Source organism: Bactrocera tryoni, chromosome 4 (assembly GCF_016617805.1).
Source record: "Bactrocera tryoni isolate S06 chromosome 4, CSIRO_BtryS06_freeze2, whole genome shotgun sequence".
Taxonomy (NCBI): domain Eukaryota; kingdom Metazoa; phylum Arthropoda; class Insecta; order Diptera; family Tephritidae; genus Bactrocera; species Bactrocera tryoni.
Window position 1 is genome coordinate 27,577,867 of NC_052502.1, and position 16,976 is coordinate 27,594,842.

General features: G+C 33.5%; 1 protein-coding gene across 1 annotated transcript in view; it reads right to left on the bottom strand.

The window, feature by feature from the left end:
- The window catches only part of LOC120773922, a 79,280-nt gene extending 62,304 nt beyond the window's left edge, over positions 1-16,976 (bottom strand). Inside the window, exon 1 of the mRNA XM_040103118.1 lies at positions 15,491-16,976. Within this exon, the coding sequence (XP_039959052.1) occupies positions 15,491-15,523 (33 nt within the window). The 5' untranslated portion in view covers positions 15,524-16,976. The remainder of the gene's footprint in view (positions 1-15,490) is intronic.

Consider the following 16,976-nt stretch of genomic DNA (forward strand, 5'->3'; position numbering starts at 1 on the left):
ATCGTCAACCTATGGAGATCAATCTTCACATAAAGAAGAAAAGGTTGTACCAATCTTTATTTTAAGAATAAGTGAACTAGTCCGAGTCTAATTTGATATGAAGGTAATATGCTTATATGACAGGCAGTGAAAATTCCTTAGAAATAAAGCATAAATAAGGGTATCAAACTATCACTCACAGGTCAATGATATTTCGAGTCTGTCAATCTATCGTTTGGTGAGAAAAATAATAAATCAAAATATTTTCTCATATGGTTCAAATGCCAGCCATGTTAAAACCTCATTACCGTTAATAGTACATAAAAAAGAAAAATTTCTAAATTAAAGAATCTATCGATAGAAATTGAAAAGTCTTCAAATATTTATGTTCTCTACAAAAAATGACTTTCTCTAATTAACAACAATAACTAATCGGTTCAAAATTGATGTGTGCTATTTGCCCAAATTGTCGCTAAACAGAAAAGGTACTTGTAAAGCAATTTCTTTGTATTTTAATACACTATTACTACAGAGCTTTACGCGTTATTCTTAAATTAGTAAATTCGCAAATATTATGTCTTTGTGAAGCAACAGTAACTATAACAATTAGAAAAGTCTGTCCAAAGGTTCTTTCACAACTGGTAAAAAACTGACCACAAAAAAAAAACTAATCAAAATAATTTATTTTGAACACTTTTTAACTAGAAAAGTGATTGCATACCAACAGCGTGCCCATTTCTTTGAAAAATTAAATGTCATAAAGCGAGATGAGAAATATAAAAGACTTAAGCGACGAACTTATTGCCCGCAATCTGCTGTAATGTGAGTACTCGGATGTAGGTACATAACGAACACTTAATAATAATTTTTTACAATTCTTTCAACTAATTTCTAGCAACACAAAAAGTACGCCAATTTCGGAGCCAACGCAAATTAATGAAATTATAAGCACACGCTTCCGCAGCTCACGCACAGGCCGTCAAAATGAACCGAAGTTGGGAAAATCAAAAGTTAAACAGCATATAAAGGCGGTAAAATAGTACAAAAAGATGAACTTCAAGTGAGAAATGAGGCAGACGCCAACAAAAGCAGCAACGCAAACAACAGCAACAACAATAGATGCGGTGTGACGTGTAAATAAGCAATCTTCTACCTTTTGGGCAGCGCGCGATGTGCACACGGTTTTGTTGTTGCCTCTTTTGAATTCTTTTATTTATTTTTTACTTTTTTGTTCACATAAAAAGCGTCGCTTTTGGTGTTGATGATTTTGATGATAATCATGATTTCGGTCATTAACATTGTACACGCTTTTGGTGCTGACGCAGCTGGGTCTATGAGTGTAGTGGTGTGAGTTGAATGGTTGTAAAGTTTCTGTTAGCACATTTTGTTTTGACTAAATGAAAGCATTCAGCACGGAAAGCATTCAAATGAGCAGATGATGTAGTGAAAGAGCACAGCTGCTGTGGGAGAAAGTAGTTATTGAACAGCAAACAGAAAGCACATGCCAACAAAACCGAATACATACACACATTTATAAGCATGCACGTTAAGGTGAGTAAGTATAAATTGTGCAAATAAGTGTAAACGCGCTAAAATGTAAGCCAAAACAGTAGAAGAAAAGCTTATCGACACTGGTCGCTGATGGTATTCTAGGCAACTGAACTGCGTTTTTTAATATTTGAGATCAATCATTACCTTTTAAAAAGTCTCTATCTTGAGTTTGATCGCTATGTTTGCTTGACAGCTATATGTTATGGTATCGATATCGGCGATCGGCAAAAATAACGTGTGTAAGTAGACTGCGTTGGATACAAAAACAGAATTTTGCTTTACGAATGACTACTGAAGCCAGTATACTTGAAAACCCAAATAAAAAAACACTGAGTTTATATTTTTGGAAAATCTTGTTCAAATTTTGGACATTAATGAAATTGAAAAATGAAAAGCATTGACATTTATTTGATTTAAAATTCGTGTTTAGGTAATCAGTGATAACTCCAATATAAAGGGAAAATAAATTCGGCAACAATTAACTTTATTATATGGGGTAGTCGAAAAAGTCTTTTCGTATTTTGCCAATAGATGTCGTTGCAGTCGTATCTCTCCAGTGCTACCAATCACAATGTGACATACCATATAGTGTAAGACTTTAAGTTTCATTTTACCATAAAAATTAAATTCGGGGAAGTTGAAAAAAACCTGCTCAAAAATAAGTGAAAATAATGAAGAAATTCGCTATATTATGAAATTTTTGTATAAAAAGCGAAGAATGCCACGCAAGCCACCAATGAAATTTGTGAAGTTTAATGTTAAAGATGCACCTCGCTCTAGTCGACCTATCGTTGAAAAAGTTGATGAAATTATTGAAAAGATTGCCCAAAATCGTCACATAAGCAGCCGTGACATCTCTAACGAACTTAATTTTCATCATAAAACGATTTGGAACCATTTAAAAAAGGCTGGCTACAAAAAGAAGCTCGATGTTTGGGTACCACATGAATTGTCTGTGAAAAATTTTATAAACCAAATTAATATCTGCGACGAAATGAAGTCGACCATTTCTGAAGCGAATGATAACCGAAGACGAAAAGTGGCTCAAATAAGACAATAATGTGCGAAAAAGATCATGGTCCAAGCGTGGTGAAGCTCAACAAATGGTCGCAAAGCCAGGATTGGCGTCTCGAAAAGTTATGTTGAGTGTTTGGTGGGATTGGAAAGGAGGCATTAACTATGAGCTGCGTCAACCTTGTCGATCGATTGATTCTACATTTCACTGTCAACAACTGATGGGATTGAAGCAAGAAATCGAAAAAAATGGCCAGAACTGATCAACAGAAAGGGCTTAGTCTTCCATCTGGACGCTGGACCAACACATCTTTGATGACTCGGCAAAAACTGGGAGAGCTTGGCTAGGAAGTTTTGATGCATTCATCATATAGCCCTGACCTTGCAAAATCGAACTACTATTTGTTTCAGTCCATGCAGAACTCCCTTAATGGAGTAAAGTTGGCTTCAAGAAAATCCTGTGAAAATTACTTGTCACAGTTTTTCGCCGAAAAACCAGAAAAGTTTTACGCTGATGGAATAATGTCTCTAGCGGAAAAATGGCAAAAAATGGTCGACCAAAATGGTACACCCTACCCTATACAAGAGTTTTCCCTCATGTTCCATCAAAATGATTTCGGGCAAGTGATCACCTTGGCTGTAGCGCCGACTTATTGAAACCAAAGGTCGTCCACACCAGCTCTAGCCTGTCATAACCACTCCGCATTCATTAATAATGACTTTATGTTCCCATTGGCTGTGAAATTACATAAATATGGACATATCCTTCTTCTGCCCATAATGCATACCAAAAAGTGTGTCTTTGATGAAGTAATGGCGTCTCAACAATCAATCCCTGAGGATGGCCATTATACACTAGAGTAAACTTGGTGCAAAACCAATCCATAGTTGCTCCAATTACCGCCTCTGCTGGGCGATTATGTCGAGAGAACATCGGCTGCAGCATGCAATACGTCGAACCATTTTTTTAAGTAATAAATTTTGTTCCGGAGTAAAACTGCTCATTATAAAATGGCAAACTAAACTGATTATTAATCAAGTAATGGCGGTCAAAAAGATCAACTCCAAGAAGTTATTGTTTCATTGAAAACCACATGAGTAAAGAAACACCCATTTTATGTTTTTTTTTTTTATATCACTGACAAATTTCAATGTTTAAAACTATGCGTCGAGGATTTTAATTTCTTAGAAGATCTCGAATTTTTTATCTATAAAGTTGACTCAAGAGCAATTACAAGCAGTCATTCCGCATATTCATATATTTTACTGCACCAGAACACGCCCTAAAAAATATCTTAACCAACTGCCAGTTGCATAATATTTAAATTCTATTCATGCTATATTCCACACTATGAGCTTTCCACAGTCCGATACAATTTTTATACGCTTTTCTTAAAACAGCCTTTCATGAAACTCCCCTGCAGCCGCCACACAACATGCAAGACAGCTGACGGTTATCTTATCGCCAACGGACATCAACGCTTTTAGCCAAGCGAGCGGTCAAGCAGCCAGTTGGCTAAAGCCGCCGTGCGCTAAAACTAAACTGACAGTTTAATGTTGTATTTGTTGTTGCTGTTTTTTTAATTATTTTAATTTCAAATGCAACGCCATGTATGGTACTGAATTCTTTGTGCAATGCGAATAAAATTTTCTCGTCTGAAGTGCTGTTTTAGTGGCGTGTTCAACTGGTTTTCAGAAACCCTTAAACTTTGCGCGAAATTAATTTTCGTTGTGTAACTTTTATAGGTGAAATTTGCACGGAATGCTGAATGAAATTGAAATGGCAAATTATGCGATATAAATAGTGTGATGAAAGTGTTGCAAAAGGGGTAGTTACGAACTATTTCGTTTGGGTTATGTGAATTTTTCTTCCAGTATGCGTTTAAAGGATTGGATTGAGCGGTTACATTTTAGAAGATATCGATTTAAAAGTTTCGTATGTTATTCTTAAGGATATAACCTAGCGAAATACGAAAAAAATTCGATTTTCTTTAAATTTCCCACTAAGTATACCCCTTAAAATTACTTTTTATCAGATAGCACGAATTCTCAGAATTACCGCCCCCGTCGAGATTCATTTGAAAAAGGTGATTTCGAAATTCCAGATGTCAATTTTTATACACTCAAATGCTTGTTTAACAAAGCCTGGAATAAATAAATTCGTTCCCTATTTCCTTACTACCAGCAAAAATTGTTAATACAGACCTTTGTTGAGAGCTCTAGCCTGTCATAACCACTTAAGGAACTCAAACGCCAAAATAGCTAAGAATAAAAACAATACATAAAGTCAGCAAATGGCAGAATTGCAGGCATTGTCTTCAAATTTCAATAATTTCAATATTCATCAACACACCTAGTAAAAAAATTCACCAATTTCGTGTTGTGAAATCCGACATACACCGGCTTCGGATTAAAAGGTGTGTTTGGTCTACCCATACTAAAAGCAATAGATTATCGGCGCACTTATAGGGAAATCTTCATGAAAAATGAAGAATTGCACTTTGCCCAACCGGTGTGGCATTCGAAAACAACAATAACAATTCTTAAAACCAGGCAATAACAGCAAAAAAAAAACACAAAAATGTGTCTAACATCATACGAAATACTTAACATAGCATATACTAGGGATATATATTTTGTAAGTACAACTATGGTTGGTATGTATACTAAACCAGCTAATGCTGAATAAAAATTAAAAAAAAAAGGTTAAAAACACATTACAGAAACAAATCAACGATAGATTATTCCCAAAACTTGTTTCGAGCCGCGACGGCGACTTTCAATTGCAACAATAGCAATAACAACTTACAGCTTTAGCTTCATTCAGCACTAGTACGTATAAAATGCAGACAACAAATACTACAACAACAACAAAGCCTGAATAGCAAAGTAGTTGATGTTGATTTGTTGTTTGTGTTGGAGTTGGTGTGTTTGGTGACTGCGTCGCTTGATTGTGGCTTAGCGAATGTTTAAATGTTTCAATTTTGTTGAGGTTATATCAGCTGTTGTTTTTGCCAACTACTCGCTGCTTTTCTTAAGGTTTTGCTGTTACTCATTGTTTATGCTGTTTTTGTTGTCGTCAAATTGTTGGTTGTTGCCAATTCATGGCTCAGCGGTGGCGGCAAACAACAGCTACACCAAAATAGTCACGCAGAACAGGTTGCAGTGCCATTTAACGTGAAATGCCAAAGCAAATGAATGTGAGAAAACAACAAAAATAAAAACAAACAGAAAAAACCATTATATACATATGTATAAATGAAAAAAAAAACAACAGCAGCAACCTGTGTATGTTGGCAACTAAAATGTGCTGTGACGACAAGAAAATGCGATGTGTGTGAGCAAAATGTGCAAAAACTTGGTGTTTTATGGACTCATGCGGTATGTGTATGTATGTATGTTCGCAAACGCATATGTAATATATAGTTGTGCTAGTAAATATATACAGAAATGTGGTTGCATTGCATTTGCGCGTACTTCACCGGTTTAGGTCAATCATTTGCTGCTGAATATGGAAAAATAATAGCATTGCATTTCACTTTGCGGTATTCAGACGATGACGACTGCGCAAACTGGCTCATTTTAATGTTAGCCTACTAAGCGCTATTTGGTCCGAATGAAAATCTTGAGAAATTGGTAAATCAATGACGAGGTGTTTTTTAAGAATATTTTTTTTTTTATACAGCAAAATAAAGGTTTAAAAAAATAGCCAATGACCAAGAAAATTTCTAAATTTGTGGAACTGTTGTTGTAAAAAATTTGCACGCATCATTAGGTGGAAGACCTAGTGTGATAGCTTTAAAAAGGCGATTTTTGGGAATTAATAAAAAAAAGCTACTGTATCAATTGTAACAATTTTAAGGGTATATTTATATTTGTGTTACAAACAAACAGAAAATTTTTTGATGAAAAAAATTTATATACAAATTTTTACTACTAGAAAATATTGTTCGTATAATAAACTAGGATCGAAAAAATGGTGGCGTTTTAAAAAAAAATATTAAATCTTGTCAAGAAATGTTATTGCAGAAATATCCCCCAAAATCAACGAGGATTAATGAACAAAATGTTTGAGTAATGGAAAAGCATCGGATAAGATGTATCACATTTCTATCTACTGACATCTTTTTTATTAACTGTCTTCAACTCGCCAACCCTTGGACTAACAAGAGACTGGCAGCACTTGCTATGCACACTTGCGCTAATATGTGTATCCTCAGATGCCAGCATTACATTTAGTAAGAAAAGGATACAAGGTTTCTATGAACAGTTAAAATTGGTTTCAAGTTTAAAATTGGTAAGATAAATAAAAAAAAATGTATGTATTTACGGAGAGTCGATTCGGCACCGTTCGCAGCAACTCGGACTGACGTATGGATCGACTTGGCGTATTTTATGTCAAGATCTTAAATTGAAAGCGAAAAAAATACAGCTTTCCAAGCGTCATCGCTTCGTCTTATGGGCTCTTGAAAAGTTCCAAGAAGATGCAATGAAGAGCAAGGAAAAGCAACCTGAACAGATCCAAGAGGTGACATTTCATCCAGAAAAACAACGGTTTGATGTGATTTGACAGCCGGTGAAATCATCGGTCCATACGTCTTCAAAAATTATGCCGGTGAGAACATAACCGTCAAGGGCGACCGTTATCGCGCCATGATAACCGACTGTTTGATGCTTGAAATTAAAGCGATCTCGGTGACCTCGGCAAGACTGCGTCACTTCCCATACATCACGCCAATCAATGGTTTTATTGAGAGAACACTTTGCTGAGCAGATAATTTCACGTTTTGGGCCGTTCGATTGGCCACCAAGATCGTGTGATATCACACCGTTAAACTTTTTCCTGTGGGGATATGTCAAGCCTAAACTCTATGCCGACAACTCCGCTTCGATTCTGGCCTTGGAGCAAAACATCACGCGCTTCATTCGCCAGTTACCAGTCGAAATGTTCGAACGAGTCATCGAAAATCGGATTCAACGGATGGACTATATGAGACGTAGCCGGAGCCAACATTTGAAAGGGATAAAAAATAAATGCCAAAGAATGTCCTTTGGAATGATAATAAACATTCTGCATTAAATTTGAAGTTTTTGTGTTTTTTTTAAGTAGGGAACCTTGAGATGGATCACCCTTTATTTTCTAACTTTTTTAGTAATTATTTAAACATTTTTTAGATTTGAGTTTCTAGGCTCTTCGCAATTTTAAAGTGCGAGAGGATTTTTCGTAAATACTATAATATATATGCACGTTTACCAAAACTCCAAGAAACAATTTAAATAAAATAAAAACGGAAAAATTATATACACAAATATTACAACTACAACCACCACAAATCCATTAAAGGTAAATTTTTTTCAGCTAATTTGTAGGCAAAGGAAAAACCTTGGGCCGGTTCTCACCTGCAGGCGTTTCAACTTGAAGGTGCATTAATTGCGCCGTTGGTGTTGAAAAATTAAAATTATTAAAATTTAAGCAACACTTCAACGTGGAAAAACGTTCAAAAAACAAAAGAAAATTTGGTTTTCATGAAAATTTGTTTTCCCACGGAAATATGAAGTAAACAATACTTGAGGAAAAATACACAAAGCCACATACATTTGTATTTAAAAGTAATGTGTTTTGGAAGCAGCGCGAGAAGTATAAGAAATTTATGCAGCACTAAGAAGGTCAAAGTGAATTGAATATTAAAATATATTTTTACAATTATAGCGTTGCAGAGGGGAGGGAAAATTTAAAACATAAGATTATGTATTAAAAACAAAGTTCTTTATCCCCACATTTACTTTAATAAATGAGAGAATAATATTAATTGTATATATAATTGAAATGAAATACGAAAAACAGTTAACTCAGCTGCACTGAAGCTCCTATATAATACCCTTCACTTATAACATAGACCTCTTCATATAACATAGATACAAGGTGCTTTCCAAAGTAAACAGGACTTTTTGAATCTAGCGCCCCCAGGTGGCGCCATCTATATGTCTACTGGCGTTAGAATCTGCTATCTTTATCGATTGTTCAGTGAGAATTTCATGACATTTCATTAATTGGAAGTGAAGTTATTGCGTTTTAAGTGTCAGTATGTTTGTGTTATCGGTGCGAAAATGAGCTTCGAACAAAGAACCAACATTAAATTTTGTTTTAAAATTGGTAAAACTTTTACCGAAACGCTTCAATTGATGAAACAAGTTTATGGAGATGATTGCCCATGCCGTAGCAGAGTGCACGAGTGGTTTGAACGTTTTCAAAGTGGTCGTGAGGGCATAAATGACGATCAACATGTGGGCCAATCAAAATCCGTGATCACCGGAAATTCCATCGAAACTGTGCATGAATTCATCAAAAATCAGCCGAAATCATTATTGAAATTCATGGAAATGGAATTGAACATCTCCAAAACATCGATTTATCGCATTTTGACCGAACATTTGGGCTTATCAAAGGTGTGTGCACGGTTTGTTCCGCACAAATTGACTGACGACCAAAAATTGCTCAGAATCCAACATTCGAAGCACGATTTTTTGACCAAAAATCACATTTTAACCATTAACCACTCCCCGGATTCACCTGATATGGCACCGTGCGACTTCTTCCTTTTCGGAAAAATGCATTAGCCTATGAAAGGAAAGCGTTATGCAAACGTAGAGGCCATTCAAAAGGCTTGCACAGGCATACTTGCGGCCATACCGGCCAACGGGCTAAAACACTCGTTCGACATGCTTTTGAACCGTGCAAAAATCTGTATTTGAATAAAATAAATTGATTTTGATGAAAAAACCATTTGAACTGTTTTTTTTTTAAGTCATTTTTACTTTGGAACGCACCTTGTATATGCATATACTGCTGAATATGTGGCATATTTTATAGAATTTGCTCATCACTTTTTGTTCAGCATATTGAAATTTAGTTCCACAAATTCAATGGTCCGAAGTTTCTTCTTCCTACTCCATGTAATACTTGAAATAGTTCAAAATATCAGGATTTTCTAGACCGTATTCCTTTCTCAGACACAGATTAAATAATAAAAAATATAACAAAATTAATATATATTAATTAACAAAAATCATAATCGATTAACTTTGTATTTTTCTTTTTCTTAAAAAGAGAAATTGGTACGAAATGAAATCAATGAATGGGTTTTTTCTTCTAGTTATACAAAGTTGAATTTAGTAACGGTTTATAAGCCTTTTGAAGAAAAAAATGCCCAGATTTTCTATGTGATACTCTGCCTATAAAATTTTTAAATAAAAATTCGAAAACCCTTAGAAAGAAACGCCGCGCATTAAGCCTATGATTTCTATAACAAGCGCTCGCTTTAGAAAACCTAGACTTTGCTTTTGCTTTCAATGGCATGTTATTGAATTTTTTTTAATTTAAATTTTATCGTTATTATAAAGACACACTAACACACAAACAATACTATAAGTAGATGCATATTTCCAAGACTCTTTTAATGGATTGACTCGATTGTAGGCCCATTATAACGGTTGCACTTTCACTGATGCCATCACACTCACAAGCGCCACCAAAGCAAAAACAATATGAAATCGAAAAAAACTATAAATTAACAACTACAATCAAGCAACAATAAGCAGCAGTAGCGTAACCGCCAGCACAAAAAATCTCCCCGACGTCATCGTCATTAACAACATCAACACGATCATTATTGATCCATGTTGAGACTCATTTGTGTCACTTTAGTCAGCCGAATCGAGCAGTCGAACACACCACGACCACGTTAGAGAAATTTTCAAAGATTAATTGTTGCTTGGGAGCCTGAGTTATTTACATATGAATTAATATAAGGCATGTGAATATGTATGCCTAAACATATTACTACGAACTTTTTGCATTAAGACAATGCAATTTTTACATGAAAATGTTTTGTAAGCACTGTTGGAATGTGTGATTGTATATGTGTGGTAAGTATTTGAAAAAGAAAAGCAATGCATAGTTTTTTTTTGTCTATAAATATTTTTTCATAATCGTAAGCGGAAAAATAACGGTAAACATTTAATGCATTTGCTTATAGGCATGCATATATAAGTGTGTGTGGTTGCTTGCGCGCCACATTAAGATGTAAACTTACGCAACTTACGCAATCGGCAAAAAGTGTGTATCATATTTCAATAGCTCTTATGATCATTATGAAAATCCCTTTAGCGTTTATTAAAAACAATGATATAAAAGAAATTAAAGTATAAGTAAACATGTGAGCAATTAATGTAGTATGTGTGTAATGGTTTGTATAGCCAAGAGGCATGCCAAGCATTTATGCTTAATTAAAACTGAACGTTATTATTTCAGCCAGACAATTATTGCTCAAATCTCTTGCCATTTAATTTTATTTATTTTCCTATTTTTCCATGATGTAACATTGCTCACATTTTTCTCTAATCAAAAACTATAATTATTTTTTTATTGACGCCTTCATAACCAATTAAAAGTTATGCAGAAATGTACATATATACTATAAGTGTGTGCATAAATATTTGTGCATCGCCACATATGGAAAGTGTAATGGTTTTTTCTTTAAATGCACTACTTCGCTTTCGAAATTTTAGCCATCAATCAATTTAGTTTTTAATCAGCAAATGAGACACTTTGGCAATATGAAGACATGCGAAAATGAAGTAAGTAAGTTTTAATTAAGTATTTGCATAAAAAATTTTAAAATTGCGAAAATTCACTATATTATATAGTATGTACGCATATAAAAATATCTGTGTATTTCATATTAGAAAGTTATCAAAAGCACTTTTTTTGGTTAGAGTCTTAATATAGCAGTATGAAGCAAAAATATTTTTAAAATAAATTAAAATATGCCTGGAGGATAACAGAAGAATGCATAATACCGGAAAATGAATGGAAAATATTTAGAATTCAGGACACAGAATTACAGTCGATTCGATCACGATCAACAGTTTAAAAATAGCTCAGGGATTTTAATAAGTTGGTTAGCCTTTTTGATGTTTGAGAAATATCATTAATGCTTAACTTGTAGACTCTGAACAGGGTATATTAAGTTTGCACGATGATTGAAAGAAACAAAGGAAACCCTATAAAGTATAAACATATATAAAAGAAGAGCGTAACGAGCTGAATCGATTTAGCCATGTCCATATGTTTGTCCGTCTGTAAAAGCCTAACTATTCCCTCAGTATTTCAGATATCGGCTTGAAATTTCGCACAAACTCTTTGTTTTTTTTTAAAACTCTTTTCTTGCCAAGAAGCTTATTATTTGTCGGAAACTTCGATATCGGACCACTATAAAATATAGCTGCCATACAAATTGATCGGTCAAAATCAAGTTATTGTATGGAAATTTTTTTTTATTTCACAAAATATCGTCAGGAAATTCGGCATGCTACAATCTCTGAACAAATTTTTCATGTCGAGCCACTATACCATATATTATATGTATTTTATCTAAAATAAATACGAAAAAGATATATAATACAAATTTTAGTCACACTAGTATTCAAATTCGATTTTCTACTCTGGCCTATAAGCCACAGCGGTGTTAAAAATAGTGTATGGTGAAAACGACAAAAATAGCTTTAAAGAATTCTATTTAGGAAGTTTTATTTAAACAATCTTTTTAAAAGGCTAAAAGTCTCTGATCAGAATCGCCCAGAGTTTCAAGGTAGGCTATATATACGTATATACTTGGATATGTCAAAAAACTGAATATGTTTCTTCGCTTGATACTCTGAATAATAGATTTTTAGACACCTCTATGAAAGTCTTCCCACGTATGCGCTTTTAATTGTAATGGGAAGGTCCTCCGCCTTACAGTTTTCTATTTTTTTTCTTATTATCTGAAAGAAAAGTTCATCTCTCCTTTCCAACAACTGGAAGATTTTACTCGTTTCATAAATTTTGTTGTTGTTGTTTTGTAGTTTGATTGCTCAACAAAATAATACCGTACATTTTTTCGTAAACCTAACCATTTAAAAGATGTTAACAGTACTTCTATTGTTTGATAATTTTAAGGCAAATTTTTTCCTACGATTTTTATAACTCATTTAAAAGTCGTTTAAAATTGCAAAACTTACAGTTTCGTAGGAAATCATTTTAAATTGCAATGCTCACAGTTTCGTATCAAATTTACTGCTATACTAGATCATACAGCAAAGGAAATCAAAAAGTATTAAATTAAAATTGATGCAAGTTCATTAATCTGCTTCCATTAGCTTCAATATAACCTAAATTCATATATGGATTAAAAAATCAATCTTTAAAAATGCGGTAAATTCAGCTCGCAATCATAGATTCGAATATTACCTAAATAAATATTTTAAATATCCAATAACTTTTTCTCATAAACTTAAAAGGAGTATCTTATCAATCAATCTGCAATTCAGAGCGCAGTGATAAAAGAGAAATTCCATTTTAGTGGTAGAAAAACCAAAAGTATAACACAAAATGAACAATTAACTAAGTCAAATCACGAATATCTGCAAGATATCTTAATTTAAATTAAGCTACACCAGACATTCTAGGCCTATGTAGTACACAACACAATCGCACAAGCTTTGTTAGTTGACAGCACATATCTGAGTGAATTGTGAGCAAAAATTATTGAAGCAGTCGTAGAAAGCGGAAATATTTAAAGAAAATTCAACCGAAAAAATAATTGTATATGTAACAATAAAAGCCTTAGTAAAAGTAAAAGTTTGAATATATGGTATACTGCAAAACTATGAGGTAGATAGCAAAAATGCAAAACCAACGGCGATAATTTAAATACTAATAGAGCGTAAAATTTGCAGTTTTCTTGTTAATAAGGAAATTTATTTCTTTTATTTTTTTCTTACAAATCGTTTCAAACTCATCTCGACGACTGGGTTTCTTTCTTAAGGGGTTATATGCAGTTAGAATTAAAAAAAAAAATATTTTTATTTATTTTCTTAATGTACATACATATATGTATGAATTCGAAAAGGCGTTTCAGAGTGATTGGAAATAAACTTAAACCCGTTTTTTTTAATTGTGTTTTCAAACTCGAAAATGGCCGAACCGATTAGTCTCGAATTTTAACACGAGCTTCTTAAATATATTTTTAGTAATTAAAAGAAGATTTTTTTCTCATCGATAAACATATTTTTATAAACAATTTAAGGCCAAAATTTTAGTAAAAAATCAATTTTTTTTTTTTGAGAAACCGACATTTTGTCAAAAAAATTTATTTTTCGTATTCCTTTGATTTACTTTACTAAATTTAATATCACTTTAACGAAATCTGTTTGGGTTTTTAATTGCACAGAATCAAGTTCAGAGACATAGTGGTCACCGCAAAAGGTCTTTTTTGGGAGGAGCTCCTGGAGATCAGCTATAGTTCCTTTTCAAATAAATAGTTTTACTAATACGAAGTCTTAAAATACAATAAAAAGATACTACAATATATGTACAAATTTTTAGATCAACAAATTTAAAAGTTTTCACAGAAAAAAGTCCTGAAAATTCGCTTTTTTCGGCCTTCTAACAGTATATAACCCCTTAAACGAGCGATAAACTGCCGATATGTGAAATTAAGAACTGATAAGGTTATATATTGGGTGGATTATGCGTACAATATTTTCAAGCAGTAAAGACATTTATCCATTAGACAAATAGTGAAAACCCTGAAAATTTCATTTTTCTATTTGTAAACTAAAGACTTAAGCAACAAACTCGCTTTTGAATATTAGAAAATTAGAAACAAATTACAAAATTTTACTAAAAATCCGTTTAATTATTAAATTATTACAAAAATTAGTAATTAATGACACAATCGTTTTTTTCTTTGACAGACACATTCCAACCTAAATATTACCCAGACATATTCATAATCAAATAAAACGCTTTTGCATTTTTTTCAAGGTCCTATAAAAATCAAAAATTCAGTGTGTAATCGAAATAATTAATACTAAATAAATGCTAATTCTTTCTAGCTACTTCGATGATATAAACAATCTTAAAGTTGAATACCAGCTATATTCTGCAATGGTCCAATCTGAACTATTTCTACGGAAATTGCAGCGATGCTTTGCACAATGACCTATGCCAAATTTCATAATAAAATAGTTTTCACTATATAGTGGACTGATCTTAAAAACTGAGGAACTAGTTTGCGTATATACAGACGAACAGACAGATGAACATGTCTGATTCGACTCAGATCATCACGCTGATCATTTTTATATATAGTGCATATATCTTATAAGGTTTCCGACGTTTTGTTCTGGGTGTTACAAACTTCGTGGCAAAGTAACATACCCAGTTTAGGGTATAAATAAATTTTAAATTTAAGAATATGGACTTTGAAAAAAATTAAATTTGCTCAAAAATCAGATTATTTTAAACAAAAAATATTTTAAATATTCATTTAAAATTTGTTTATGTTATTTTTAAAGACATAATCTATCAAAAATAAGCAAAAACAAAACAGTGATTTTTTTGAAATTTTCACACACCCCTTAAGGAGGGAGCCTTCTTTAGAAGCTTCAAAATGTCGATTTTTTTTTGTTTGCTTAAATCTTGGGAATTCGAAATATTGTTGAAGCTAGAAGGAAAATAGTGACCGAGCGTCTAGCAGATATATAAGCGCTTGGGCAGAAAGCGAAAACTTCGGATGATGTTTAAATTTCTTTCTCTCCCAAAAAAGTCCTCAAAAAATCGATTTTTGAAGCCCGACAAGCAGGCTCCCCGCTTAAATTGAGTGAGAGAAAAAGGTTTAAATACTAAAATTTTCACCAAATTTGATGGTCAATATGAATTTCAATAGCAGTAGCGTGAAAAAGTGGTGATGAACGTATGGAAGATTTGTTTTCTTTATTATTATCTTCTGTTAATAAATTCCCTTCTTTTGGAATTAAATTAGTTTTTATATGTGAAATATCCTCAAAAATTGTAGTTTTGCAATCATAAGAAATATAAATTTCTTTAAAACGCACTTACCTTGTTATTACTACAATAATATATATCCGACATTTTGTTGCTGTGTATTTTTAATATTTTTAGTATTTAACTTTAAAAAGTATCATCAAACGTTTATTGCATAGACAATAAATAATCTTCACGCGAAAGTGACTTTTTCACCAAAAACAATTAAATATTATTTTTTGTACAATTCAAATTTATCGGCTTTCAATCTCACCAAAAATTTTTGAACACAAAAGCTTTCTTTATGTAACGCTACAATAACAACACAACGAAATCATACATTTTCCATATTGCTCAGAGTTTTCATTCAAGGGCATTAAATGTATTTTTTTAGTTTGTATATATGTATATATGTATGTCTATGATGAAGTACATATGTATAAAACAATAACACAAACGCGAAAAATGCGAAATTATTAAAAGAAAAGCACAAACACACACACGCGCTCTTAAGTCGTCTACAATGCGATTGACGGCAACTTTCTACTTCAGCGCGCACATTGCAATCCGGTAACGGAGAGTAAGTTATTGCGCTGGCGTGTAATACACATATATATTTACAGCAGCAAACTCGAGCGAACGTCAGCAGCAATGCGCGTACTAGGCTTGGAAAAAGGGGTCTAGGCGCGTCTGAGCTGCAGTAGCAAAACTTTTCAGCAGGAGGGAAAATCGCTCAAATGCCGGCAGAAAATATATATTTTTTTCTTAATTATTGTAAAAGTATTGAGACAATCATGCACTGGAAAATCATTAGTTGCTGCAGCAGTAGTTGCAGCTGTGGGCAAGTATCGCTGCACTTGTTCTATGTGCACATATGTATGTGTGAGTATGTGCTGATGGCTTTACGACAGGTTGCTGACGTTCATTTCTTATTGTAAATGTTGGCTTCTTTTCTTTGTTATTTATTTCTGTTGGGTTTTTGTTATTGTACACATATATTCTGCTTTGACAGGTTTACACTTTTACGCGATTTGCCACAATGCTCGGCTCACATTTCACATTTTTCAGATTTTCCGCTGATAGATACTACCTTTGCTGCACAAGTCACAAGTCAACAAATGCAACACAGTTTCACGTAGAACAAACACACGTTAACACAAAATGCACGCGAGCACCGTAAGAACAAACGTCACCACACCACACCAGTTTAAATGGAGTAAGAGAGCCTAAGCCTAAGCTAATAATAAACAATATTGCTTGTTAAGTGTGTTTGCTGCCAATTAGCCGAGCAGAACACCCCATTTCGACGACGTCGGCAACGTGATGAATGGTAATGCGATGCCGGACTTAACGCGCAGGGATTTGCGCTTGAAAACAGGTCAAAACAAGCACACAAGTGTCCAGAATATGTAAGCGTGTTAAATACTATACAACAGCAGGCGTAAGTACAAAAAGTTACAATACCGCAAGCATGAAATGATTTAACTGTAACGCGCAACGATGACTTTTCAAAAAATATACAACACTGTTTTCGCTAAAGCGTCAATTCGCACTCAACCGA